General features: G+C 43.3%; 1 protein-coding gene across 1 annotated transcript in view; it reads right to left on the bottom strand.

Annotated features, from left to right (window-relative positions):
- Window positions 1–522: 522 nt before the first annotated feature.
- The window catches only part of nup153 (nucleoporin 153), a 129313-nt gene continuing 109616 nt past the window's right edge, over window positions 523–20219 (bottom strand). The window contains exons 19-22 of the mRNA XM_072509679.1: window positions 17152–17520; window positions 5574–5852; window positions 4230–4395; window positions 523–1629 (exon numbers count right to left, since the gene is read on the bottom strand). Coding sequence (XP_072365780.1) covers window positions 1536–1629; window positions 4230–4395; window positions 5574–5852; window positions 17152–17520 — 908 coding nt within the window. The 3' untranslated portion in view covers window positions 523–1535. The remainder of the gene's footprint in view (window positions 1630–4229; window positions 4396–5573; window positions 5853–17151; window positions 17521–20219) is intronic.

A 20219-nucleotide genomic window follows, 5' to 3' on the forward strand; every position in this document is an offset into this window, starting at 1 on the left:
CACAACTTACACTAGAAGGTGCAAAAAGGGACGATGTCGGACAGGGGTTATAACCATCAGGAAAGGACTTTTTCTAGCAAAGAGAAGGCAGAGATAACCTGATAGAGGCCTTTAAATTTAGAAAAGGATTTGAATAGAGTCCACGTAGTGATGTTTCCACTTGAGGAGAGTTCAAAGCTGCAAATCTTTTATACGACAGCCACGAAGATAAAACATAGGAGAATGTCTTTACACAGAAACTAGTTACAACATGGATTGGTTGAGGTGAATGGCAAAGCGCATGTGGGAGAAAAGGAATACAATGGGGTTAGATGAAGGAAGAGTGGGAGGAGGTTCAATATGGAGTATAAATACCACATTAGCTGGGTAAAATAACCAGTTTCTACACTGTAAATGCTATGCCTTTCAGAAATGTTCTTCTGAATGGGTCCACCAAAGTTTAAATCTGCAAAGTATATTGAGACTTGCAAGAATTAAAAGACTGATACAAAGTAAAGGATTTGCGCTCTGAACAAAACCAAATGATTTTACTATTTCTTCATTTTTATTGATGGCGTTTATCCCATGGTTTTGTTAATCATACAGTAATAAACATGGCTTTAATATTAAATTGTTCTCCTTATTATCCAAAGTCACCATAGTCCATTTAAACAAATATAAAAATATATAGTTAATACTTTGTACAACACTGTTTTGGTCCAAACAAAAGTGGATCACAAAAGCCAATACGCAACTTTAAAGAGTTCCCAATTTTATTTAATCAGAAAGGATGTTAAATGGATTAGGCAACTTTGAATAATGAGATTTACATAATAAAATCTTCTAATAGACAATACTGAACGAAAAACATACCGCTATAACAAAAAATAATTCAAGTTCACAGATTTGTGTTTTTGTCCAAGAATGGTAGATTGACCGAAAATCATAAGATATGTACATAATAGTTTGTAATAAAACGAAATAAGTCAAAAAAGCATAAACAGAATTTAAAAAGCACATGTTCTATGAAATGAAGACAATTCATCTGAAGTCCTCCAAGTATGATTCTTCAATCATTCTGCAGTCAAAAAACATCAGTGCACAACAGGCCATCCATTTAACATCTACACATTCACATACTTCACACATACTGTGATGAAACCTTTGCAGAATTATCAGCCCCTATTCTCACTGATGCTCTACAGTCTGTACAAACGTTTCAGTACAATTGGGTGGGTTATGAACAATATCTAGTGGTGCAGATGAAGAGGTATCAATATACAAAGCCATTCACTTTGCAGGTTGTTTGTAGGCAGACCATGCCGAGTCTTTAACTAATGACACAGCTGGGATCTCACAAAAAATATCTACAGTCCACCCATCACCAGGCAACTAAAAGCAGCGACCAATTATATGCAGGTTCAAATGGTCCTAGGTAGGTCTGATAAAGCCCAGAAGGAGGTACAATTCAATTAATGCAGGGCACCAGCTCTTTATAGAAAATACATTTTCAATAATTAGCTGTTTAAAAAAAAAAAACCAAACAGTTGTGGCAACTACTTCTTGCGTCTAACAGCAGTCTTTATCTTCCGACCAGTAACAGCTGAACGGCCACTAGATGTCGTAGAAAAAGGATTGGTGCTGCCCACCCTGTTCAAATGAAAAAAAAAAATGTTACTTATTAAATTACATAAACAATTAAATATGAGCTCAGCTTATAGAAAGAAAATCTATAATCTGTATTTCAGCATTTATTCAAGTCATACATTTGCTGCTGCTTGCTGTTGATATCCCAAAAATCTATCCATTAGTGCACTTGAAAGGTTGACTCGATAAAATAATCCAACAACTGCTTAAAACAGTCAGGGCGATAGCAGCAAATAACTACATATTTGCACCTCTTGGTTGATTCAAATGGCAAGTATTTCAAGATAAAAAAATTCACATTTAGATTTGCACTTGATTAAATCAGTTAGATAGGTTCAACAGCACAATCTCATCTCCTTTTGCTGGAGACAGCCACACAGAAAATACAGTGCCGAAGCCCTTCGGCCCAGTGAGTCTGCACCGACACACCTAATCCTATTTACCAGCACTTGGCATCATCCAGCTACTTTTTAAAGGATATGAGGCAACTTGCCTCTACCACCCTCCCAGGCAGTGCATGCCAGACCGTCACCACCCTCTGGGTAAAAATGGTTTTCCTCAAATCCCCCCTAAACCTCCTGCCCCTCACCATGAACCCGTAATCCTCTCGTGACTGACCCTTCAACTAAGGGGAACAACTGCTCCCAATCCACGCCCCTCAATCTTGTACACTTTGATCAGGTCACCCCTCAGTCTTCTCTGCTTCATCGAAAACAACCCAAGCCTATACAACCTCTCTTCATAACTTAAATGTTCCAGCCCAGGCAACATCCTGGTGAATCTCTTCTGCACCTCCTCCAGTGCAATCACATCTTTACCATAATATGGCAACCAGAATTGCACACAGTACCAAGTGTCCCATATGCCTTTTTCACCACCCTATTAACCTGTTGTCTCACCTTCAGAGATCTATGGACAAACACACCAAGGTCCCTTTGTTCCTTGGAACTTCCCAGTGTCATGCTGTTCATTGAATACTTCCTAGTCGAATTACTCCTTCCAAAGTGTACCACCTCTCATTTTTCAGGATTAAATTCTATCTGCCCATTTGACCATCCCGTCTAGATCTTCCTGTAACCCAAGGGACACAACCTCACAATTAACCACCTTGTCAATCTTTGTGTCATCCGCAAACTTACTGATGAATAATAGGGGGCCCAGTACAGATCCCTTTGGTATGGCACTGGACACTGGTGCCGGAACCCCAGTATAAATACAATTCATCAAATGTAAAATGTTGTCTAATTATTCCTAGACATCTGCTAATGCCCCATATCACTGCTTTTAAAAAAAAAAAATTTTTTTATTAAAGGTTTTCATAAAATATCAATAACAAAATGAGAAAGAAAAAAGAACCCCCCCCCCCCCCCCCCCCGAGAGCACCCTGTCGTGTACTGTGTGTGGCAGTAGCCGTGGGAATTCCACCACCTGCCGTCTGGCAAACGCCCTTACCCATATGTACCTGAAGGTGTTCCCCATGGGGAGCCCGTACTTCTCCTCCAGCTCACCCAAGCTCACGAACTTCCCGTCCACAAACAGGTCCCCGAACATTCGTATCCCTGCCCTGTGCCACCCCGAAAACCCTCCACCTGTTCTTCCTGGGGCGAACCGGTGGTTCCCCCGTAATGGGGTCCACGCCGAGGCCCCAACTTCCCCCCTATGCCACCTCCACTGCCCCCAAATTTTGAGGGCCGCCACCACCACCACCGGGCTCATGGTATACCTCCTTGGCCCCATATCACTGCTTAATGTGTGAGCAGTGACTACGACATTCCCTCTGACTGCTCAACACCCCTTACAGCAGTTCCATGGAATCACTCAAAAACAGGATATATATATTTTTAAAATAATCTTTATTGTCACAAGTAGACTTTAAATTATTATTTAATTTAGAGTACCCAATTATTATTATTTTCTTTGTCCTATTAAGGGGCAACTTAGTGTTGCCAATCCACCTAATCTGCACATCTTTGGGTTGTGGGGGTGAAACCCACGCAGACACGGGGAGAATGTGTAAACTCCACACGGACAGTGACCCACAGCCGGGATTTGAACCTGGGTCCTCAGTGCCGCAGTCCCAGTGCTAACCACTGCACCACATGCCGCCCTCAAACAGGATATATTTGATCATTCTCTTAATTAAGGGGCAACTTAGCATGGCCAATCCACTTACCCTGCACATCTTTGGGTTGTCGGAGTGAGACCCAGGCAGACATGGGAGAATGTGCAAACTCCACACAGACAGCGACGGGGGCCGGGATCAAATCCAGGTCCATGGCGCTGTGAGGCAGCAGTGTTAACCACTGAGCCACCATGCCGCCCGATTATCCACTTATGTTCATTGCACTAACTTCTATTTTAAACTATACACAATTCGTGCTCAACAAATGCCGTGGAATATTTTCTGTTAAAAGTAAATTCAAGCCAAATTTTGGTTTATTTATAGGAGTGCATTCTAGAACTTCCAATTAAGCTGGGATGAAATGTAACTTTTTCCTGATGGACGTTCTACAATGCTAGAGGTTTTCTTTTTGACAAAATCTAATCTTACCAAAACAAATATTCCAGTGAGAAAACTTGGTATTACATATAAATATTCTTACCCAACAGAGAATCCAGGTGCTGGGTTGAACTGGAAGCCACCGGGTGTGGGGCCAGGTTGCTGGGGTGCTCCCGTTGAAGGAGATCCAAATTTAAATACCTCATTTGATGAATTGGTGGCGTTGAAGATAAAACCATGACCACTGTTTCCAAATTGAAAACTGTTACCTGCAAATTACATGTCAATTTAGAAATAATCTCGGGATAGATGACATATTGACAAGATGTTTCTGGATTAATGGTGATTTCCTTGGGAGCAATTCTGCCCGTTTTTAAGAAAGGCTTTGTGGGAACAATTCAGTGTTAAACTCTGGTCACATGCCAAACTTCAAAGTAGCAGTTTTTTGGGGGGAAGTCATTTTTATCAACAATAAAAATTGACCACTTTTATGCCTCATCCTTAGCTTCGTAACAGATACTAAGTTTAATGTGTCAATTTACAAATCTTGGTCTCTATCCCTATATCTGATATCTTCTCTTGGGAGAATCCCACTTTGTTGTATCCGTCTTGCAAGTCCCTTGAAACATCTTCCAAATAAACACGTGCACATATTGGCAGCATGATCCAGAGGATGACCATCTCATGTGGCCTCTCCTGGCTCAAAGACGAGGTCAACCCCTTGCATTGCTCACCACCCAACTGTTCCCCTGTCTGGCCTGCCATCATTCACTCAGCAAACTTCACTGCATCCAGAACAACTCGACATTTAAAAATTAATTGCAATCTGCTAACATCGCTAGCATCAGAGGAGCTTGCTTTTGCTGCAACACCCTGTTATGACAATCAACTTCTGCACAGTACAGATCAAATCTCCTGAAACCTATTTCTTTGGATCCAGACAAAGAAACGTACAACCATAGAAGATATTTTAAGTGAGACTTTAAAAGCCACTTGCATACCGTCACATTACTTAATATATTTCCCAAAATTTGGGGGGGGGAAACTTTACTTACCCAGTCTGGCCTAAGGGGCTGGTTTAGCACAGTGGGCTAAACAGCTGGCTTGTAATGCAGAACAAGACAAGCAGCGCGGGTTCAATTCCCGTACCGGCCTCCCCGAACAGGCGCCGGAATGTGGCGACTCGAGGCTTTTCACAGTAACTTCATTGAAGCCTATATGTGACATTAAGCAATTATTATTATTATTAGGTGTCTCCAGACCCAAGCACTATGGTAGACTCAACTACCCTCTGAAATGCTTAGAGCAAGAGTTCAAGGGCAATTAGCTATGGGCAACAAATGCTGGCCTTGCCGGTGATGACATATTCCATGGAAGAATACATTTTTACAACTGGATATGGTCAAATTTAGAGCAGTTCACATTACTGAAATCTGGATTTACTTACTCGAGGTAGATGAAGTTGGACCAAAAGTGGGTGGCGGATTGGGTAACTGTCCTCCAAATAGAGATGGTTGACTATTGGTAGACTGTGAACCAAAGGTAGGCTGCTGACAACCAGTCGAGAATGCAAAGGTAGGAGCACCAGAGGAACCAAAAGCAGCAGGTGGCTGACTGCTGCTTTGTCCAAACAGAGGGACAGGGGTCTGCGTGCTACCAAAAGGTGGAGGATTTGTTGCAGCTGTAGAACTTGATCCAAATGCAAAGATTGGGTTTGACGATCCACCTGAAAGCAGACCAAATGAGAAGTAATGTCATTAAAAAATCTTGTAGTTACTGACTTAATTGCGAAACTTTATTTCCCCAACTATTCTCCTGCACAAATCGAAAATACACTTGGGAGATAAATTTACTTAGTCACAAGAAACAGGCGCAGTACACCATACGGCCTGGCAAGCCAGCTCTGCCCTTACATATGATCATGGTTGATCTTGGGCTTCAATTCCATCGCTCCCTGTATCCCTCAATTCCCCAAGGCCACAAATCTGTCTATCCCAGTCTTAAACGTATTCAACAATGGAGCATGCACAACCCACAGAGGTGGCAAATCCCAAAGATTCACAACCCTTTTGAGTGAAGTAATTTCTCATCTCAGTCCTAAATAAATCGGTCTCTTTTGCTTCCATGCTTCCAATTGCCCGACCAGTAGAATCAATCTCAACATCTACCCTACCACGTCCCTTCATTATTCTGTAGGTTTCAATGAGGTTGCCTCTCATTCATCTAAACTCCAGAGAATACAAGCCATACTTGCTCACCCGATCAGAGGACAACCCCCTCATCCCAGATACCAATGTGGTGAACCGTTACTGTACCAACTCCAAACCAAAGTATATCCTTCCTTAAATGTGGAGACCAAAACTGCATGCAGTATTCCAGATGTGGTCTCACCAAAACAAAAGACTTCTTTAAAAAAAACTCCAATCCCATTTGCCTTCCTATCTGCTTTCTTCAACAGCATGCAAACTTTGCAGTCGTTCTACAAGCACAAATCTCTTTAAACATCATAAACTTGCAAGTTTCACACCTTTAAAAAAAAAAAAAAATGTTTTTCTGTTCATATGACAAAAGTGAATGATTTCACACTTCCCTACGTTATTCTCCATCTTTTTGCACACTCACTTAACCAGTCTAGATCTCTTTGCAGCCTGTGTCCTCCCAAAGTTTACCTTCCCACCTAGCTTGGTGTTATCAGCAAACTTTGATACCTTACACTCTCTCCTTTCTTGAAAAACAGTCACTCTCTCCTTTCTTGAAAAACGGTATAACATTTGCCAACTTGCACTCGAGTGGGACCGTTTCTGAATACAATGAATTCTGGAAAAATCACAGCCACCATCTCTGTAGCCATCTCTTTTAGAACCTCAAGGTGTAGGCCATCATGTCTCAGGGATTTGTGAGATCTTAAGTCACTTAAGTTTCTCCAATATATTTTCTCTACCAATATTAATTTCCTTAATTTTCTCACTCTCTTTAGCCCCTAGGTTACCATCTATTTCTGGCATGGAACTGGTGTTTTCTACTGTTAAGACAGGAAGAAGTCTTACAACACCAGGTTAAAGTCCAACAGGTTTGTTTCGAATCACTAGCTTTCGGAGCACTGCTCTTTCCTCAGGTGAATGAAGAGGTGGGTTCCAGAAACTTATATATAGACAAAGTCAAAGATGCAAGACGCTACTTTGAATGAGAGTTTTTGCAGGTAATTAAGTCTTTACAGGTCCAGACGGAGCACCTGGAGAGGGGGATAATCACAGGTTAAAGGTGTGAATTGTCTCCATCCAGGACAGTTGGTAGGATTTCTCAAGTCCAGGCCAGATGGTGGGGGGTGAATGTAATGCGACATGAATCCAAGGTCCCAGTTGAGGCCGTACTCATGTGTGCGGAACTTGGCTATAAGTTTCTGCTCGGCGATTCTGCGTTGCCGCGCATCCTGAAGGCAGCCTTGGAGAACGCTTACTCGAAGATCAGAGGCTGAATGCTCTTCACTGCTGAAGTGTTCCCCGACTGGAGGGAACATTCCTGTCTGGCGATTGTTGCGCGATGTCTCTCCATCCGTTGGCGCAGCGTCTGCATGGTCTCACCAATGTACCACCCTTCGGGACATTCCTTCCTGCAGCGTATGAGGTAGACGATGTTGGCTGAGTCGCACGAGTACACATACCTGGTGGGTGGTGTCTCACGTGTAATGGTGGTACCCATATCGATGATCTGGCACATCTTGCAGAGATTGCCATGGCAGGGTTGTGTAGTGTTGTGGTTGCTGTTCTGAAGGCTGGATAGTTTGCTGCAAACAATGGTCTGTTTGAGGTTGCGAGGCTGTTTGAAGGCAAGTAGTGGGGGTGTGGGGATGACCTTGGCAAGATGTTCGTCTTCATTGATGACGTGTTGAACGCTGCGAAGATGTCGTCGTAGTTGATTCATTCCGGGGAAGTACTGGACAACGAAGGGTACTCTGTCGGTTGTGTCCTGTGTTTGTCTTCTGAGGAGGTCAGTGCGGGTTTTTTTGCTGTGGCGCGTTGGAACTGTCGATCGATGAGTCGAGCGCCATATCCCGTTCGTACGAGGGCATCTTTCAGCGTCTGTAGATGTCTATTACGCTCCTCCTCATCTGAGCAGATCCTGTGTATCCGGAGGGCTTGTCCATAGGGGATGGCTTCTTTAATGTGTTTAGGGTGGAAGTTGGAGAAGTGGAGCATCATGAGGTTATCTGTGAGCTTGCGGTAAAGTGAAGTGCTGAGGTGACCGTCCTTAATGGAGACGAGTGTGTCCAAGAATGCAAGATTCTGGAGAGTAGTCCATGGTGAGATGGAACTTATTGATGTCATCATGTGGTCGTTTCAGTGATTCTTCGTCGTGGGTCCAAAGGAAAAAAATGTCAGCGATGTATTTGGTGTATAACGTCGGTTGAAGGTCCTGTGCGATGAGGAGGTCTTGTTCAAACTTGTGCATAAAGATGTTGGCATATTGAGGTGCGAACTTGGTCCCCATGGCTGTTCAGTGTGTCTGGATGAAGAACTTGTTGTCAAAGGTGAAGACATTGTGATCCAGAATGAAGCGGATGAGTTGCAGAATTGAGTCTGGAGATTGGCAGTTCTCGGTGTTAAGTGCTGAGGCTGTTGCAGCAATGCCGTTGTCATGGGGGATGCTGGTATAGAGTGCCGAGACGTCCACTGTGACGAGGAATGTTCCTGGTTCAATTGGTCCATTAGTGCTGATTTTCTGTAAGATGTTAGTCGTATTCGGACAGAAGTTGGGCGTTCCTTGTACGATGTAGCCAGAGAGGTTCTCACACAGGGTCCCTGGACATTGCCTGATACGATAGGAAAGCCTGGTGCGTTGTCCTCGTGTATTTTTGGGAGGCAGTAGAGATCTCCAACATGGGGAGTACATGGGATGAGAGCACGCAGGGTGTTCTGAAGGACTGGATCCAAGGTCTTGATCAGTCTGTCGAGTTGGCGGGTGTGCTCCTTGGTCAGATCTGCGGGTAACTGTGGTGTTCCTGGTTGTCGGTAGACGTCTTTGCAGTTGTCCATTCTGTTCAGTATGAATGTGGCCCCTCCCTTGTCTGCTGGTTTGATGACAATGTTGCGGTTGGTCTTGAGAGCGAGGATGGTGTTGCGTTGTGCTTGGGTGACGTTCTGAGCTGTCTTGTGAATCCGACTGATGAATCACGCGAGACCATGCAGACGCTGCGACAATGGATGAACGGATATCGCTCGACAGTCACCAGGCAGGAATGTTCCCTTCCAGCCGGGGAACACTTCAGCAGTCAAAGGCATTCAGCCTCTGATCTTCGGGTAAGCGTTCTTCAAGGTGGCCTTCAGGACGAGCGACAACGCAGAATCGCTGAGCAGAAACATTTGCCAAGTTCCGCACACGAGTACGGCCTCAACCGGGACCTTGGGTTCATTTTTTTTTCTTTTTAGAAAATATTTTATTGAAGCATTTGTAATTTCCACAATTTAACATATTGACACTTCTAAAACCGCAGTCGACGCACAAAATACCCCCTAAAACAGCAAACAATAAACCACATACCCCACTTCTCCTGCCCTATCCACAATTACCCCTATACTAAATTGCCTGTCCTTATTTAACATTACCATGCCTCTAATGTTCCTCCCTCCCCCCCCACATTTTTCCCTTTCCCCCCTTACTGCTGACGTTCACTTTTTGTTAAAGAAATCGATGAACGGCTGCCAACTCCGGGCAAATCCCTGTATTGATCCTCTCAGAGCGAACTTGATTTTCTCCAGACTGAGAAACTCGATCATATCACTGACCCACACTCCTGATTTCAGGGGTTCGGACTCCCTCCATCTCAGCAAGATCTGTCTCTGGGCCACCAGGAAGTAGAAGGCCAAGATATCGGCCTCCCTTCCGCCCCCCCTTTGACCCCGGATGTTCCGACACTCCAAATATTGCTAATTCTGGACTTGGAGTTACCCTACCTTCCAGGACTTCCGACATAACCTCTGCAAATCCATGCCAGAATTCTCGCAGTTTCAGACATGCCCAAAACATATGAACATGGTTGGCCAGGCTACCCCCACACCGCCCACATATGTCGTCCACCTCCTCGAAGAACCTACTAATCCGAGCTACCGTCATGTGGGCCCTGTGGACTACCTTGAACTGAATCAAGCTAAGTCTAGCACAGGACGAGGATGCATTTACCCTTTTCAAGGCATTTTCCCCTCAGTTCAGTTTCCAGCTCCCCTCCTAGCTCCTCTTCACCTCTCTGATAGGGGCCCCTTCCCACTCTAACAATTCCCTGTACATGTCCGAAACCTTCCCACCTCCAACCCCTGTTTTTGACAACACTTTATCCTGTAGTCCCCTCAGGGGGAGGCGAGGAAAGCTTGGGACCTGTCTCCGTACAAAGTCCCGCACTTGAAGATACCGAAACCCATTCCCACCCGGCAAATCAAACTCCTCCTCTAATGTCTCCAAGGTCAGAAAGCCCTCCTGGATGAATAGATCCCCAAACCTCTCAATCCCTGCCCGCTGCCATACCTTAAAGCCCCCACCCAGCCCCCCTGGGATAAACCGGTGAGTGTCACAGATCGGTGCCCACACTGACGCCCCCTCCAGTCTCATATGCTGCCTCCATTGCCCCACACCCTCAGGGCTGCCACCACCACAGGACTTGTGGAGTACTGAGCCGGCGAGAACGGCAGGGGTGCCGTCAGTAAAGCCTCCAGACTCGTACCTTTGCAGGATGCTGCCTCCATCTGCTCCCAGACCGACCCCTCCCCACTTCCTGACCAGCGATATGTTGGCAGCCCAGTAATAGTTAATAAAGCTCGGGAGAGTCAAGTCCCCTTCCCCGCGGGCCCGTTGCAGGAGTGTCCACTTTACTCTCAGGGTTTTACCCGCCCATATAAACCTCAATATCGCCACATTCATACTTCTGAAAAAAGCCTTTGGGACAAATATTGGGAAACACTGAAAAAAGAAAAGCAGCCTCGGAAGGACCGTCATCTTCACCGTCTGAACCCTCCCCGCCAGCGTCAGTGGGAGCATGTCCCATCTACAAAAATATCTCCACATTTGATCCACTGCTTTGCCCAAATTTAACTTGGAAAGCTGCCCCCAATCCTTGGCCATTTGAATCCCCAGATACCTAAAACTCGTCCCAATCACTTTAAAAGGTAGCTCCTTCAGCCTCCTTTCCTGCCCCCATGCCTGAATGACGAACATCTAGCTTTTTCCCATATTTAACTTATAGCCTGAAAATTGCCCAAATTCTCCCAATACCGCCATGATTTTGCAACCCCCCCCCCGCCGGTCCGTGATATAAAGCAGCAAATCGTCCGCATAGAGAGAGACCTTGTGTTCCAACCCCCCCCCCCTCACTATACCCCTCCAGGTGTTCGCTGCTCTCAGAGCCATTGCGAAGGGTTCTATAGCCATGGCAAACAGTAATGGGGAGAGCGGGCATCCCTGCCTTGTTCCCCCGACAAAGACTAAAGACAAAGACTGAACTTGGTTAGTTCTTACATTTGCCACTGGGGCCTGGTACAATAGCCGGACCCACTCCACAAATCCCTGCCCAAACCCAAACCTCCCTAAGATATCCCATAGATACTTCTACTCCACTCGGTCGAAAGCCTTCTCCGCGTCCATGGCAACTACCACCTCAGCCTCGCATCCCTCCGCTGGCATCATAGTTACATTAAGAAGCCGTCTAATGTTGGATGTCAGGTGCCTGCCCTTTACAAATCCCGCCTGATCTTCTCCAATTATCTCCGGGCACAATCCTCTATTAGAGTGGCCAGGATCTTTGCCAATAATTTGGCATAGTCTTTCAAGAGGGACACTGGTCTGTACGATCCACAGCTCTCCGGATCCTTGTCACGCTTCAGGATGAGAGAAATGGATGCCGGTGATAACGTTGGGGGAAGTACTCCCAGCTCCCTGGACTCGTTGAAAGCCTTAACCAGGAGTGACCCAGTAACCCAGAGAACATTTTATAAAATTCCACTGGGAATCCATCAGGTCCCAGGGCTTTACCCGATTGCATCGCCCCCAGTCCATCTATCACCTCCCCAAGCCCAACCGGGCCCCCCAGGGCCTCCAACAGCTCCTCATTTACCTTCAGGAACTCTAGCCTCCCCAGGAATTGATTCATGCCCTCCTCCCCAACCGGGGGTTCAGACTCGTATAGCTGACTATAAAATTCCCGGAACACTTCATTCACCGCTCCCGGGTCCGTCACCGTCTTCCCCCTCATAACCATTATTTTGGGACCTTGGATTCATGTCGCACTACATTCACCCCCCACCACCTGGCCTGAGCTTGCAAAATCCTACCAACTGTCCTGGCTTGAGACAATTCACACCTCTTTAACCTGTGATTATCCCGCTCTCCAGTTGCTCCGTCTGGACCTGGAAAGACTTAATTACCCGCAAAGACTCACATTCAAAGTATTGTCTTGCATCTTTGTCTTTGCCTATATACATGTTTCTGGAACCCACCTCTTCATTCACCTGAGGAAGGAGCTGTGCTCTGAAAGCTAGTGATTCAAAACAAACCTTGACTTTAACCTGGCATTGCAAGACTTCTTACTGTGCTCACCCCAGTCCAACGCCAGCATCCCTACCATCACTGTTAAGACAGACATTAAATATCTGTTCAATATCTTTGCCAGTTACACATGATAATTTTGTCATCTCTGCTTCTATGGGACCAACGTTTATTTTAGGTACTTTCTTCCTTTCTATATACACTTATTTCTGGCTAGTCTACTCATTCTATATATTGCTGGCTAGTTTACTCTCGTTCTATATTTTGCCTTTTGGTCCTAGTGTTTAGTGATATCAAAACATTCCCAATCTGTAGAATCGCTACTGTTTGCAATATTGCAAGCCTCATATTTTAACCTAATATTATTCGTAACTTCCTGAATGAGCCACAGATGGGTCTTTCTTGCTGAGTTTTTATTTTTCAATGGAATGAACCTGTCGACCATTTAGAACTATTTCCTCAAATGTTTCCACTGTTAGTTTACCTTCATACCTTTTAGTCTATTTTATGGAATTTACAGTGCAGAAGGAGGCCATTCGGCCCATCGAGTCTGCACCGGCTCTTGGAAAGAGCACCCTACCCAAGGTCAACACCTCCACCCTATCCCCATAACCCAGTAACCCCACCCAACATTAAGGGCAATTTTGGTCACTAAGGGCAATTTATCATGGCCAATCCACCTAACCTGCACATCTTTGGAGTGTGGGAGGAAACTGGAGCACCCGGAGGAAACCCACGCACACACGGGGAGGATGTGCAAACTCCGCACAGACCCAAGCCGGAATCGAACCTGGGACCCTGGAGCTGTGAAGCAATTGTGCTATCCACAATGCTACCGTGCTGCCCATTAAAGATTTATTTACCCAAATAAATCTTAGATGGACCCCTCCCCCCATGTAACTGGCTTTGTTTATGTTTTTAATTATTGTTTATGATTGGACTATGTCACTTTCAAACTTAACACGGAATTCAATGGTAGTCTAATTTTACGATTTCCCAGTGGGTCTTTTACTACAACGTAATTAACCCTGCTTCAGTGCAGAATACAAGATCTAAGATAGCTTTGTCTCTAATAAATCTCCAGTTGGTTTTCAAAAACTATCACAAAAAGATTCTACAAACTCATCTTCTAGACCACTATCAACCCTCATATAGACTGGGACAATGTTCCACACAATTATTACATTTCCTTTGTTAAAAGTTCCATTAATGTCTTGTTTAATGCTTTGCTCAATGGTAGAACTACTGCTAGAGGGTCTATAAACTACTACCACCAGTGTTTTCTGACTCTTTCTATTCTTAATTTCCACCCACACTGATTCTACTTCATGATCTTCCGAGGCCAGATCCTTTCTCACTAATGTCCTTATGTCATCCTTCATTATCAGGGTAACTCTCTTCCTTTGGCATTCTATCTTTCAGAAATATAGTGTACACTGGAATATTTATTTCACAAACCAGATCACCGTATAACTATGCCTCTGCAATAGTGATTAGATCTGAATCATTCACCACCATCTGTGCCACTAGAACAAAGAACAGTATAACACAGGAAAAGGCCCTTTCGGCCCTCCAAGCCTGCGCCGATCATGATGATTGTCTAAATTAAAATGTTCTGCTCTTCCTGGGTCCGTATTCCTCTCTGCCCATCCTATCCATGTATTCGTCACAATGCCTCTTAAAAGTCGCTATCTTATCTGCTTCCACCACCACCCCGTCAGTATGTTACAGGTGCTCATCACCCTGTTTAAAAACGTGTCTCACACATCTCCTCTAAATTTCCCCTTAGCACCTTAAATCAATGTCCCTAAGTATTTGACTTTGCCACCCTGGGAAAAGTGTCTTGCAATCCACTGTCCATGCCACTCAATTTTGTAAACCTCTATCAGGTCACCCCTCAAACTCCGTTGTTCCAGTGAAAATAATTAATCTGAGTTTATCCAACCTTTCCTCACAGCGAATACCCTCCAGACCAGGCAACATCCTGGTAAACCTCTTCTATACCCTTTCCAAAGCCTCCACATCCATCTGGTAGTGTGACAACCAGAATTTTATGCAATATTCCAAAAGTGGCCAAACACAGCTCAGTACAGCTGCAGCAGGACTTGCCCATTTTTATTCTCGACCGATGAAGGCAAACATGCCATATGCCTCGACTACCTTACCCACCTGCGTTGCCACTTTGTGATCTGTGGACCCGTATGCCCAGATCTCTCTGCCTGTCAATACACCCAAGGGTTCTGCCATCTGTATAATTCCCACCTGTATTACTTTCCAAAATGCATTACCTCACATTTATCCTGATTAAACTCCATCTGCCATTTCTTGGCCCAAGTCTCCAATCGATCTATATCCTGCTGTATCCTCTGACAACTCTCTTTGCTATCTGCAACTCCAACAACAATCTCTGTAATTGTCCCAAACTTACTAATCAGATCAGTTACATTCTCCTCCAAATCATTTATTATATACTGCGAACAACAAAGATCCCAGCACCAGTCACTGTAGAACACCACTATTCACAGCTTTCCATTCGGAAAAGCACCCTTCCACCGCTCCGTCTTCTGTGACCGAGCCAGTTCTGTATGCATCTTGCCAGCTCACCTCTGATCCCATGTGACTTCAGTTTAGGCTTTACCGAAGTCCATGTAGTCAACATCCACTGCCCTTCCTTCACCATCGTCATTTCTTCAAAAGACTCAATCAAGTTAGTGAAACACGACCTCCCCTTCACAAAATCATGCTGCCTATCGCTAATAAGTCCATCTGTTTCCAGGTGTGAGTAAATCCTGTCCCTGTTCCCCAATAATGTCTCCACCACTGACGCAAGGCTCACCGGCCTACAATTTCCTGGATTATCACTACTACCCTTCTTAAACAAAGGAACAACATTGTCTATTCTCCAGTCCTCTGGGACCTCACCTTATAACTAGTAGCCAAGGAGGATACAAAGATTTCTGCCAAGGCTCCACCAATTTCTACCCTTGCCTCCTCAGTATTCTGAGTAGATCCCATCAGGCCCTGGGGGTTTATCTACCGTAATGCTTTTTAAGGCGCTCACACCTCCTTTTTGATATCTAGATCATCTATCTTATTGCAAATGTTTTTTACACTCAGATAAAGAAATCTTAATTTATATATTTTACTTCTATTTCCTGTAATGACTTTATTCATCAATGTAGAAGTTTTGTTAAACTTTATGTCCCAGTTTGATTGTCTTTACCTGCATTTCTATACTGCTGCCTTGATCCTTCTCTTTGGATTTCCAAATCTCCCTTCATCCGAATCCTCCCCAGATCTTTTTGTTAAGAGCCCTGTCCACCGTCCTAGTTATACAATTAACCAGGACACTGGTCCCTGCCTGGTTCAAGTGAAGCTCATCCCAACAGACTAGCTCATTCCCAAGTATGGAGGTCAGTATCCCGTGAATTGCAACCTCGTCTTCCCACACCATGCTTTCTGCCGTATTAAATTACTAACAAATGGATTTTAACTTTCCAAAAATTGGGTATAAACAAGATGTTTTCCATCTAACCGGTGGGCACTCCAACTTCTGCCAGCCATGCAAACTGGCATGAAGCACCTACTTCAACCATTAGAATTGTTTCAGGTGGTGCCCAGGGCAGAAGGCAACACTAAGAGGGATACCAAGCCACCAATAAAGAAAAGGGGGGACCACATGTAAAAAGCTATGTAAAAAAGAAACAACTTTGTAAATATCAGAAACACTTAAGTTGTTACTCTACAAAAACTGGAAATTACCAATAAAAAATATATATTTTTAAGATTGTTCCAGGTGCAAATAAATTTGATATGGTAGGTGGACAAAAGATCGCAAAATGCTGTCTTACCTATTGTAGTTATAAACTTAATAAATCTTAGAAGGAACAAGTGAATTACAGTTGGAGTTTGATTTCCTTTCTTAGTAGTTTTCAATAAATCTGGAATTGAAACTAGTCCTAGTAATGATGACCATGAACCATAACTGACTTGTAAAAATCCATCTGGTTCACTAATGTCCTTTAGGGAAGGAAGTCTGCCATCCTTTTCTGGTCTGGCCTACAGACTCACAGCAATGTGGTTGACTTCTAACTGCCCTCTGAAATGGCCGATCAAAAGGCCAACAAATGCTGGCCTTGCAGTGATGCCCACAGTCCATCAAAGAATAACATGTCCTTCAGCCCTTTAAACTTACTCATCGTTCTACCTTAAAAATTGAGTGGAGGAAGAATATGATATAAATCAGCGAGAGACTATCGTCTGTTTTTAAAAAACAAAATAAAAGGTCAGCCAAATGCTGGCCTTTGTACGCATGTGAAATATTTTTGTGTAAACCTTAAAAAAAAAGCAAACCTAGCATAGCACCTTTCAATTTTTTTCTAATTGGATTGGCTTTATTCAGCTGCTTTTATATAAAACAAAAATAACCACCATATTGCCCATTACATTTCTGCATTCTTACGGGTCTCTTAACAGATGGTGATGGGAAGACTTACCTGTTGAACTGGATGTTGTAGTTTGAGCTCCAAATGTAAACACAGATGATGTAGCAGTGTTATTGCTGGGTGCTGAGCCAAATGAGAATGGCACAACAGAGGCCCCTGCACTTGACGTACTGGCAGTTGACTTAATATCCTGGGAGCCAAATAAAAATGGCTTGGTTGCAGCAACAGTTGATTCAGAATTGCTTCCAAGATTTGCACTGCTCATAGTGGTGCTCGCCTGTCCAAATAAAAACGGTGGGTTTGTTGCAGGTGCAGAATTACCAAATATGGTGGAGGGCGTGGAACCCCCAACATTTGCTGCAGCAGATGTGGACGAACTGTTGCCAAATAAGCTGAAAGCTGGTTTTGTAACTCCTTGCTCTACCATGGAGGGGAAAGAAATAAAATTGCGATTAATTAATTGCAACTATTTCTACACAATTGTTGCCAAGCTGGTTTATGTTATTAGAACGCATCAAAAATGCACACAATGCAGTTAGAGGTTAACAGAACAAAAACACCCTCTAAAATGTATATAGAAAGAACATTTTGTAAATGCACCCAAACATACAGAATGTTTAAGCAGAAACACATGGTCACTGTAGTTATAAAAAGGTGGAGTTGCAAATACAAATCAGTTACACTTACAAACCTTTTATGTTAATGCCAGATAAATGAGGATGTTTTTAAAAAATTAAACCGGTGTTAAATCCAGTTAAGAATTTAAGTAAAAAACTGTTGAAGAATTGACACCGTTTAATGTGACCCAGTAATACTCTGCCACCAGTCAGCAAAACAAACCCTTCATGCTACAGACCACTGGGGAAATCTACAACAGTACAGACACAGTACTTACTCTTATACAAAAGATTTGATTTTAAGAAAACCCTCAAAAAGGAACAAAGTTCATAACCATTGCTTAGTGCCTGATGTACTAAGAAGGTAAAATGTTGAGAAAGAGTAAGAAAAATAACAAGGTGCCACAAAAGGACAACAGATTAAACAAGTGAAGAGAGCACTTAGTAGATTATACAGTTAACTAACGTTATTATAATTACTCAGCTCTTCCGGGAGGCTTTTCCCTGCCTGTTTGATACTCTGTAACTACAAAGCTGAAAAAGAGAAATCTTTTTTATTAACAGCTTCCATCTCACCAAGAGAACTACAGTCAGTCCATATCCAACCTGCTCTGAAAACTCTGCTCATGACAGCTGTGACAAATTCCACAACAGCAGCTGAGACGATCCATAACATATTAAAATAAGCAACATTCTAAATAAGACATCTCTCAACATTACAGAAAGATGTCAATTTGCCCCATGCACCGATGTTAATGGATCCTTCAAAAAGAAAAAAAATATCCGAGATACAAACCATTCATTATTTTTTAAAGAAATATTGTTTACAAAGGTTCCAGGGTATGGTTCAACAAGAACCAGTTAGATTTTGGCAAAGGTGCACCTTTGCCAAAATCTAACTGGTTCTTGTTGAACCATACCCTGGAACCTTTGTAAACAATATTTCTTTAAAAAATAATGAATGGATTTCAGAGAGTAAAACAGGTCTGAAGGCATTAACTCTTCCCACCTTCAGTGGCAGAGGTAATAAAAAGGAAGAAAATGTCACAGTGTTTAGAGATCAAGTAGCTACAGGGTAGTTTGGAGGAGGGACATGCAGAAGGCCATTAGACGTGGGAGCAGGGGGCCATTCGGCCCATTGAGTCTGCTTCCATTCAATGAGATCATGACTGATCAGATGTGATAATCCTCAACTCCACTTTACAGCTTTATCCCCATAATCCTGGAATTGTTTTACTGATTTAAAATCTGCCTTTCTCAGCCTTGAACATACTTAATGAGTCAGTCTCTACAGTAAATAATTCCACAGATGCATTACCCTCAGAAGAAATTTCTCCTCATGTTTAAATGGGCAATCCCTTACTCTGAAATTATGCAGTTTTCTCCATTCAATATTCAGCTGCTTTATTTTTCCTATTTCACATTTCCCTACATTATATTCCATCTATCAAATTTTTGCTCATTCACTTAACCTATCAATATCCCTCTGTAGACCGTCATCCTCACCACTTGCCTTTCCACCTATTTGTGGGTCATCCGCAAACTCGGCAATAATACATCAACTTCTCTCACCCGTCATTATTATATATTGTAATAATCGTGGCCCAGCATGGATTCATGTGACACTCCACTAGTTAGAAGTAGCCATCCTGAAAGTGCCCCTCTTACCCCATCTCCGGCTTCTTTCATTTAATCAATCCTTTATCCATGCTAACATTACCCCCAATATCATGGGCTCTTATCTTTTTAGTAGCCATTTGTGCAGTACTTTATCGAACACTTTTTGGAAATCCAAGTACATTACAACTATTGGTTCCCCTTTATCTATCCTACTCATTACCATCTCAAAGAATCCTAATAAATTTGTCAGGCATGATTAGCAGCTCAATGTCCCTTTAGCCAGACTAATCTATGGTAAAAAGAAATAATTCTAGTTTTTCACCTGATGAATTACGATCACATATCATTGAAGACTGGTAATCGTAGTATCAACTACAATGTATAAACAGAGCCCAAAAGTATGGGTTAACAAAGTGCAATGGGGGTGTATAAAATATTCACACCATCTCCACACATAGGGAAAAACCTTGTCCGGACAACTGTAGATTTGGTCTTCAGCAATACAAAAGCAGTGTGCAACCATTCAAGCCACATGGTTTTATAGGTAAAATTGTAGATTGATTAGATCGATATGAAATGAACATTAATATGTAGAAATGAGGTGATAATTGAAAGATATCATGGTATCTTGAAAGGTAAATTATGCTGAGATTCATTGGAACATTGCAGTGGGCCGAGGACAGAGGCCAGTTTGAGAGCAAATTGGAGAATCAAAATGCAAAATACTGCAGATGTTGGAAATATGAAACAGAAAATGCCGAAAATCTTGAATCTGTGATCCTTCAGTTCAGTTGAACAAGTATTATTAGCCTAAAACATCACGGTGTTCTCTTCACAGATGCCGCCTCAACTGCTCAGTATTTTCCCTTATTACTGGAACGG

This window comes from Scyliorhinus torazame, chromosome 6, assembly GCF_047496885.1.
Source record: "Scyliorhinus torazame isolate Kashiwa2021f chromosome 6, sScyTor2.1, whole genome shotgun sequence".
NCBI lineage: Eukaryota > Metazoa > Chordata > Chondrichthyes > Carcharhiniformes > Scyliorhinidae > Scyliorhinus > Scyliorhinus torazame.